Below are 10,387 nucleotides of genomic sequence, written 5' to 3' on the forward strand. Positions count from 1 at the left end.
AAATATGTGAATTATTTGATTGACCGTGCAACAGGTCAAATTATTTTTATTTTAAATTTAAGAATGGATATGAAAAATTATTTTTCATATATATTATGTTTGAGTTTAAATTGGAATATATATTTTAGAAAACTTTGGTTCGCTTACTTAATATTCTTTATTTGATTTAGTTATCTTATTTTTTTTTATTTTTTTGTATATTTTCTTTTTTTAATATAAATTAATTTTTTCTATTTTCATACAAAATTTAATTTTGTAAAAACAAAATTTATTATTTAAAATATAAAATTAAATATCACATTATATAATCACCCGTGTATATAGTACGAGTTATAAGCTAATTATATATAAATTAAGATAATATCACAATTAAATTTTAATATATTGTTATATATTAAAAAAATTATGTATACAATTATTATATAATTTAAAATAGAATTATAAAGAGTATTTTGGATTTTAAAAAACAAATCATATTATATAATCAAATAAAGTACTCCCTCTCTCCGTTTCAAACAAGGTGTAACATATGCTTTTGGCACGGATTTATAGGTGGGTAGTATTAAGTAAGAAAATTTAAAAATTAGGTGATGTGATGGAGAGAGAAATATATATTTTATTTTTTTATTTGGATGATGTGAAGAGATAAAATATGGGGTAGAGATTAACTATAATTAATTATTTTCTATTTTAAAAATATTGCAGGGTATTTGGGACATACAAAAAATGAAATATTGCAGGGTGTATGGGACCGAGAGACTATAACAAATCATCAAATGCTTCCTCAATCTTAAACGAATGTATTTTTTTTTTATAAATTAAAAAATAATAATATTTTATTAAGAGCATTGCATTGGGAGAGTGCTTTTTTCAATACCATCCCACGCGTCACTAATTTAACAAATAACAAAATAAAATAATACACATAGCAAGTCCAACTGGGAGAGCCGAATGTGTGCAGAGCTTCCAATAGAATCTCTGATCTAACAATACTTTTGTCATGTGGCAAAAAAAAAAAAAAAAAAAAAAAAAATTTAATTATTTTTTATACACTTTATTTTCATTATATATATTTATTAATAATTTTTATATTTTATAAAATTTATTCTTTACAAAATAATATTAATATTCATATATTTTTTAATAAAATTTTAATTAATATAATCAGTTAATAATAATAATTTAATTTTGTAATTAACTTATAATTTATTCAATAATTTACAAAAATAATAAAAAATATATAATTACTAAATATGCAATTGAAATTTAGAAGAATAAATTAGAAATAATATAAATTACAATATCGCATTTAAAACACAACAATCAAATAATATTAAAATCGACAAATATAACAATATACATAATGATGTAGAAAATAGAATATTAAAACCAATAAACATAACAACATACATAATAAACTAAAAAATATAATATTAAAAGCAATTAATATAACAACATAAATAATCTAACCAATTATTTAAGCAATTCGTTGAATAAGTTGGTTTTTCAACATTTTCTCGTCCGCATTCAAATCTTTACCCCTTATAAACAATATATAATATTTTAAACTTTTCGGCTTGGATAAGATTAATATTCTTCTTTATTTTTCCTTCTCGCATATCAGCAATACGACTCAAATGTTCTATAACTTTTGCATTTTGAGTCTCTTTAAAATCCTCAAAAAAAAAATATATAATTTGGGTCTTGCTTTTGTACTCATTTTTTCTTATTTTTGCAAGCTTTGACACCAGGGGAACAAATAGGATATGATTCATCAAAAGTGTCATTGTGTGGTGTTGAAGGATTTGAAGCTGATGAATATCCACCAGCAGCTTAGTTGATTTTTGGTTCTCTTCGAACCACCACTATCATGAGATGTTCCACCAACAACATTAATAGCACAATAATTCCTATGTCATTTTGATTCATGTTTCAATACTCGTCATGCATGCTCATATGTGAACGACTACCAAAATCGGCATAATATATTTCGTATGTCTTGTTTAAGACATCATCATTAGACTGTCCACTGTCTCGTTTTTTTATATATAAATTATTATATTGTATATGTTTTTTATATTAATATTTTATTAAATATAAAAAATTATAATCAAATAATAATATCAATGTCGATTACAACAACTAATAATAATAATAAATATTTTTTATAATTTATAAATTAAATTATTAAATAAATAAATATTAATAAATATGTATATTAAATAAAAATTATTATTACTTTAATTATTTTAAAATAAATAATTTAATGATGTGGAGGAAAGAGAAATTAATATTTTTATAAATAAATTTTTTTTATGTGGATATAAAATAAGATGAATTTTTCCAATGACGCCATATAAGAAATATGATGCGATGGTTTGAAAAAAATTGGCCTCTATTGCTGATCTGTATCCAACATGTCATCAGACAAAGTCTAACACAGAGCAACACCAGTGACTCGATTTTAGACGGCTTCCCTCCTGCAATAGAAGCGATTTGGCTACATTCGAAATTTCTACAGCGAAGTGGCTTCAAACTTCAGGCCAAAAAATCGACTTCCCCGGAAGACAGTCTGGTGCAGTCGAAACGCTTTTCAAGCGGTTCTCTCCCATTTCCTTCTTCATTCTCTCACCTACTTTTTAATGGTGAATGGAGATGGAGAAGGAGAAGTCTCTCTCCCACTTTTTAACAAATAAATTATATTTTATTAAAGGAATAGATTGTTTTGGTTTTAAAACCGTTGTATAATTTTATTTTTCACATCCATCAGTTTATAAAGTGGGTTTAAACAAATAGAAATTTGGAAGCCTTTTTAGTTTTGGCCACGGCTGATGCTCTAAATCTGATTTTCATACACAATGGGTTTTACAATATCACACAGCTTGAACTAGACATCCTTTGCCCCATGCTGCTTCCATTCTGCCATCACTTTTGCACTTCTGGATGTAGGCTATTGGTTAATATTTTTTTTTTTTTGTAAAAAAGTCTGGTTTAGAAACAGATAGGAATGATAAAAACAATGCATAGCACATTTTCTAAGGGGTGTATTCATTTCAAATTTTGTAAAATTCTGTTAGATTTTAATAAGTCTATAGATTTATCTAAATTTATAAAATCCACAGAGTTTACGCAGAATTTGATGGATATTATGTATTGATATTAATGAATTTTAATAGATGTGATTTGATTTTTAATGGATTTATATAAATTTCACATGACTGTAAAATAATTTTTGTTGATTTATATAATTTATATAATTCAAATAAAACACATTTGTAGATAAAAAAAATAAAAAAATAAGTATTCAAACAATTAAATAGAAAAACAAAAATATAATATAGTTAAAATTATTAAATTATTTATTATTTTTATCTTCATATTCGTGATCTTCAATTATCATCACCATTATATATAATTAATGATGTATAATAATTATAGCATAATACTCCCTCCATTCCGGTTGAGTTACCATTATATATAATTAATGATGTATAATAATTATAGCATAATACTCCCTCCATTCCGGTTGAGTTGGCTCCCGTACGTGCGCTTAGAATTCATGTAGAAAAAAATTACTACTAGTCCAACTTGAAAAATAGTTAGAATAGTATAAAAGCAATAATATGACAGTAAAATATAAATATTTATTAAAAAAATAGGATATTTTTTAAATGAATATTTTATAATTGGACAACGGAATATATCATTTTTATTTCTCATGTATGCTTATTCAATATTTTTTATATATTTTTACTATTAATTTTTAATATTTATTTCTGTTTTTATTATTTAATTTATAGTATGAAAACAATGATGTGATAATAAAAATAATTATAAATTAAATTTAAGATAACTAAATAATTTAATTAAAATTAAAAATTAAAAAATTTAAAATTTAAAATATAATTAAAGTATACAATCATATCAAAAAAAAATTAATGGGCCTGAAAATTTATTTTCACATTTTACAAAATATCCATCTAATTATTATTTTTATAATTATATTAATATGTTGTTACAAAACATTGCATCTAATATATTATTATATATCACCAAGAATATTACTCCATCTCTCAATCGACTTATCAAAGATCTCTCTACTGAATTTTTTTATCTGGAATTGGATTTCTTTACCAAACACACCCAAGATAATACGAAGGAATGGGACGAGACACTAATTTAATATCAAGTTCACCTTCGTAGAAACAACTCAACATCTTATTTTATTACACATGTATTCATTTATTTATTTGGGTACCTAGTGTGAATTGTAATGTTAGTCTCAAAATCTGGTTTCAACAATACATTTGACGTTAATCTCACATTATTTGGTGTTTCGAAGCAGCTATATTAATTTGTTTCCATTAAATTAAATGACAAATGCTGCTAATACTGATTGATTCTAACACATAAATAAATAAACCAAAGTCAAAAAACTTCATATTAGAAAGAAAATAAAAGAAAGGAAGAAAGCCTGAGAGCAGGGAAGGGGAAGGGTTATGTAAAAGAGGAAGTACCATAACAAAGTTAGGTCAGGTAGAACCACTTTGGACGGCTTCAAACAGCACAAGAAAAACCAAAGAGTTACCCAACCCGTTTCACATATCCCCATCCCTCCTCGCCTAAAATCTCGGCTGAATATCTATAACTGAAAATTCGATCGAAATAACTTAACTCGACTATCCTATGCTGCAAAACTTAAGGGCATACTATGTTGAAGGCTCCATTCATCGGGATGGGTGCATCATCAATACAAGCCAAAGCTTCATCGAATGCTTCCTGGTCGAAATCCAAATTGAAATCCCGTAAAGAACAGGACTGATAATCATTGTCGAGCCCAGACATTGGAAGGTCGGAGAAATCGTTGAAAAAGTCATCCACAGAGGGGAGGAACTCATTGCCGAATAAAATAGGATCAACACTCATTTCCAAATCCAACTCGTCTCCAATTTTTGCGAGAGCCATCAGTTCTTCATCCAGATCAGCCGTATCTGGCTCAAGATTATTAACTTTCACTGATACATCACTAGCCTTCTCATCCTCGGACTTTTCATTAACTGCTGAGATCAGTGAATCCAACTCAGGCATTGATGGAGGAGAAGTAAGGGAGACGGGCGACACTGCACTTGCACAAGATTCCTCACTTTTACAATTGGCAGCATCTCCTTGCAGATTAGCCTTCTCCTCCTCAGAGGGTTTTGCATTGGCATTGTGTGAACCCTTATCGGACGACGGTTGGCCAGCAATATTACTAGTCAATGCCTCGAACTCCAATCTTTTCAATTCATATGCTATGAATGCTTCCTCGGCAGTATTGAAAGTGCCCAACCAAACCCGCTTGTTCTTAATAGGGTCGCGTATCTCAGCTGACCACTTTCCCCACTTCCGCTGGCGTACACCTCTATATTTGCCTTTGGCAGACTTTTCCCCAATTGGAAAATACACCTCATGAATGACACGCTTATCCCTCTTTGCAGTCACCGTCTCATCATCAGATGAGTCGGTAGCATCCGGATCGTTGCAAATAATCCGGAGCCTCCTCATAGCTTTTTTGGGTTGCGCTGGTGGAATTGGTCTTCCCATTATTAACTCTTTCTTCAGCAAAACTGGCTTCTGACACTCCAAATCCCTCAAAAAGAATATCCACACAGGCAAAATCGTTCCTCCAAAAGAATGCACTAATCAAATCAACACAAAAGGCAAATATGCCCAGGCAAAACGTTCCTCCAAACAATTAATGCAGTAATCAAATCAACACAGATGGCAAATATGTTGTTCAGCGTAGATTCAGAGGACGTTTAACCAACAACTTGTAGACTAGAAGGACTTCTCAGGAACAAGAACAAATTAAATAACCGATTTATGTGATATACCCCAAAACACACGACTCCAGAGCAAGTCCTTTTGGGCCTCAAACGCATCGAAACGGTTGGAAAGAAACCGATACTGCTCTGCTGGACGCTACAGCAGAGGGATTTTCTCAACCAAGGAGCCGATAACAATGGAACTAACGAGAAACAGAGCTTTGACGACGGAGCACCAAACACAACAGCCAAATCAAAACTTCTCGACATAAAATCTCTCTCTCTCTCTCTCGCCCCAAACCACTACCCTATCCTATCGCAGCAGCCCCCTTTGTAATCGATGATTCCTGCGGCGCCGCTTCTCCTTATCTCCACAGTGATCAAAGCGTTCCGGCGCGGGGGAGCTTTCGGGATTAGGGTTTAAGGTTTGGGACTTTAGGGTTAGATTTGACAGCGGGAGGGGGAGGCCTACAGTCGTCAATCCTGATCGATATATCATATGACCACGTTTACATTGTTTTAATAAATCTTTAATGATATGATATGATTTATTAAGAAATTAATTAAATAATTACCTAATTCTATAATATTTTGCAGATATTTCTGCTGTTTTAAAACTATACGTATAAGCAATTATTGGGTAAGTTTGTTTTAAATTTATATTGACTATGTTTACCCAATATATTGGGTAAGTTTGTTTTAAATTATCTATTTACCATATATTTTTACTATTTAAATTTATTTTTTTTAAAAAAAATATCAAATCAAATAAATATTTTTTATTTTTTTATATTATACTATAAATATATTTACATTCAAATATCACATCTATATCTATTTATATCACATCAAATAATTATTCAAATTTAACTTTTTACTATTCAAAAATCCAAATAAAAAAATTCAAATCCACAAACAAACACACCCCAAATAGACTAATAATTTGCCTGCTATGTATCTTTTTTATGAATTTAATTTTAATCTTAGGTATAAAAAATTGTAATCTAAACATTATTTTACGCATTGAATTATCAATCTTTGTGAATAGATAATGTTAAACACAAAAAATAAAATGTAAATTTGAGATCACTAAGGATGAATGAATGGCCTAATGACAATCCAACAGTGGGTCGGCCGATCGAACAGTAACTGTCTTTGCAAGAAATATATTCATCCGAGTGTTGGCCTTGGGTCGATTGATCACAAAGATTACCGGCGTGGAAACGATTTCGGTAAGACGGTTGGTCGGTTGGTCACCAATGTCGAAACAGTTTCGGACGATTCAAATCAGTAACCGACAAGAAAACGATTTCGGACGGTTTGTAACCGACGTAGAAGTGGTTTTTTACGGTTACCAACATGAAAGCTATTTTTTGGGCGGTTTAAGGGTAACCGACATGGAAGCGGTTTCGGACAGTTTGATTTGATACGTATTTAAGCAACATCAACGTTAGAGAGCAAACATCTTTAATCAAACAAAATTTTAAGAGAATCTCATTGAAGATCACTACTTTATTTTTAATACTTTGCTTTTTTCTTCAGCTATTTGTTTATCGCTTGAGAATTTATAGTTCAAAACTTTATTGTTCAAGTTCGAAATATGTTTTCGAATTTTACTTTTTATTTGTTGAAATTTTACCATTAACAAATTGGCGACCACGGTGGGAGAAAAACAAAATTGTTGATTCTACGTCTAACGAAAATTTCATACAACTTCGATCTGGTCGAGTCGTTGCAAGGAATTTTATGGTAGGTTCTCAATCTCAAGGTTTCAACACAGCCATCGAGGCCACCACAGCAACACCACCATCAATCCCCATTACGGGGATCATCTCCCAAATACCATCCGAATGGTTAAATCATGTTCAACAAATGAACAATCAACAAACAACCCCGCAGATAATATTGCACGAGCAACAAAACTTGATACATAATATGCTAGATCAAGCCTTGTCGAGAGTTTCATTTCAGCCCGAGCCTTCATCTCCAGGAATGTCTCTATCGCGCGTTCAGGCAAACTTCGTAGGAGCGTCGTTCGTGGATAGCACCATTCCAAGTGCTACAGCCCCTAGTAGGGCGGAGAGAGGGAAAACTCTCATCACTTTTCCAAATAATATTCCTTTGGGAACTCGGCCTGAGTTTTTTCAATAGAGGGATGACCGACCTGAAGGTCATTCTCATGATCTCATTCCAGTTCCGGATCATCATCTGGTCAAATTGGACCTAGACGATGTCGTGCACATCCTGAGGGTCCATTTTGGTATGACTCTACAGGTTACCAATAGGCCCGCATATCAACGGCCATTCCCTGAGTAGATCATCAATGAACATCCTCTTCCAAAGAATTTTCGACCACCCGACTTTCACACATTCTTGGGAGAGGATAGGTCTTCTACTATTGAGCATGTGGGACGCTTCAAATTGTGTAAAGACCGGGTAGCAGAAAAATGAGACCGTCTAGACAGAACGTATGAGGTACAGGCCGACCAACTAGGAAGCCCTGTCCGACTAATGATAATGATAAATGGAGTCGGAATAGGAAGCCTTTACTGATCAACATCGATCCTCGATTTTCAGGTATGAATCGTACTCAAATTCGTAATACTAAACGTAGATATGCTGCTCGGCACGACCGTCGTGTTGATAATTGTAGGGATCCCTCAGGCCCCAAACTTGAGATCCGGCATCAACCTGGTATTCGATTATTTCTAGATACTGCCACAGATCACCGGATGGTTCAAAAAGAGGATCAACAGGGGGTTGTTAAGAAAGCCATGTGTTATAGATGTCAACGTTGTACCAAGATTAATATTGATCCAATCATGGGGGAGATCAAAGAAAATGGCCAAGGAATTCGGTTCGAGTCTGGCTCAGACGTTTACGGAAGAATAGACGGATAGAGCCATTGGACGGTCCCCTTTTGAGGTCAGGATGTCAGGACTGCGCTGGCAACAAGTAGAGCCGATCTGGGGGGAGCCGACCTGGGAGGAACCCGTTTGGGAGGAGCCGATTTGGGCTAGTTAATTGTATCTTCTTCATCATCATCTTCAATATTATTATTATTATTATATTATTATATATATTATATTTTATATTTATCTTTATCGATACTTATCTGTTTAGCAGTCTTTTCAATCATAATCAATATATAAAATAGGAATAAAATTTATTCCAGAATATTAATTTCTTGATCCCAAAATATTATAAAAATATGTATTTGCTATAATATTATTATTTTATACACTCCAAAATCAGGGCATTACAATTCACTCCGCCTTAAAAGATTTCGTCCCCGAAATCCAAACTCAAACGCATAACAACACTACTTAATTAAACAAATATGGGTATGCTTTGAACATCTTTTGTTCTACTTCCTATGTGGCCTCTTCCGCTCCATGCCAGGACCACATTACCTTCACCATACGAATATCTCGATTCCTCATAGTTCGAACCTTTGTGTCCATGATCCAAAGAGGTATTTCCTCGTACGAAAGATCCTCATTTAGCTCTAACTTATCCGAAGATAAAATATGAGAAGGATCTGCGACATACCTACGAAGCTGTGATACATGGAACACAATATGAATTCGTTCCATGGAATTTGGAAGTGCTAACCGATAAACTCAATCCGCAACTCGATCGATGATTTCATAGCGTCCAACATTATATAGACTCAATTTTCCTTTAATTCCAAACCTTCTAATACCTTTCATTGAAGATACTTTTACCAGGACGAAATTTCCACTTTGAAATTTACCTTCACATCGGACTTTATCGGCATAACTTTTTTGGCGATCTTGAGCTATCTTCATCTTCTCCCTGATAACTCGAATCTTATTTTTTGATTCTTCGATCATTTTTGGACCTAATATCAGTCGATCACTCATGTCATCCCAATTTAAAGGAGTCCTGCATCATCGTCCATAAAGGGCTTTAAAAAGAGCCATTCCAATACTTGTTTGATAACTATTATTATATGAGAATTCCACTAAAGTCAAGTGGTCCTCCCAACTTCCTTGAAATTCTATTGCACAAGCTTTTAGCATATCTTCCAAAATACGGATAGTTCGCTCTGATTGACCATCAGTCATTCGATGGAATGCAGTACTCATATGGAACTGAGTACCAAAGGCTTCTTGCAATTTTTGCCAAAATCGAGATTGAAAACATGGATCACGATATGATATGATTACCTCAGGAATACCGTGTCGTTTAACCACATGATGAACATATAATTTGGCGAACTTCTGCATGCTCCAAGTCATACATACTGGGATGAACACTGTTGACTTAGTCAATCTATCTATAATCACCCAAATTGCATATGTTCCCGACTTCGCCCTTGGAAGTCCTGTCATAAAATCCATTGCAATAGAATCTCATTTCCAGAGTGGAACTTCTAAAGGTTGTATAAACCCCATTGGTCTATGATGTTATGCTTTCACCCTTTGGTAGTTTAAACATTGTGCAACGAATTTGGCTACATCCTTCTTCATGCCCTTCCACCAAAAATGTTGACGTAAGTCTTGATACATTTTAATCCCTCATGGATGTACTGAATATAGTGTATTATAAGCCTCACT

General features: G+C 32.4%; 1 protein-coding gene across 1 annotated transcript; it reads right to left on the reverse strand.

Moving 5' to 3' along the window:
* Positions 1-4,418: 4,418 nt before the first annotated feature.
* LOC127252715 (pathogenesis-related genes transcriptional activator PTI6-like) lies at positions 4,419-6,300 on the reverse strand. Its single transcript, XM_051277015.1, has one exon. It carries the CDS (start codon positions 5,581-5,583, stop codon positions 4,699-4,701), a length of 885 nt encoding a protein of 294 aa, XP_051132972.1. The 5' UTR covers positions 5,584-6,300; the 3' UTR covers positions 4,419-4,698.
* Between the last annotated feature and the right edge of the window lie 4,087 nt (positions 6,301-10,387).

Source organism: Andrographis paniculata, unplaced genomic scaffold (assembly GCF_009805555.1).
Source record: "Andrographis paniculata isolate CXL003 unplaced genomic scaffold, ASM980555v1 Contig46END, whole genome shotgun sequence".
NCBI lineage: Eukaryota > Viridiplantae > Streptophyta > Magnoliopsida > Lamiales > Acanthaceae > Andrographis > Andrographis paniculata.

What these genes read in the sequence shown, in the direction of transcription:
- LOC127252715 (XM_051277015.1), bottom strand. Translation starts at nt 5,583, where the DNA reads ATGGGAAGACCAATTCCACCAGCGCAACCCAAAAAAGCTATGAGGAGG.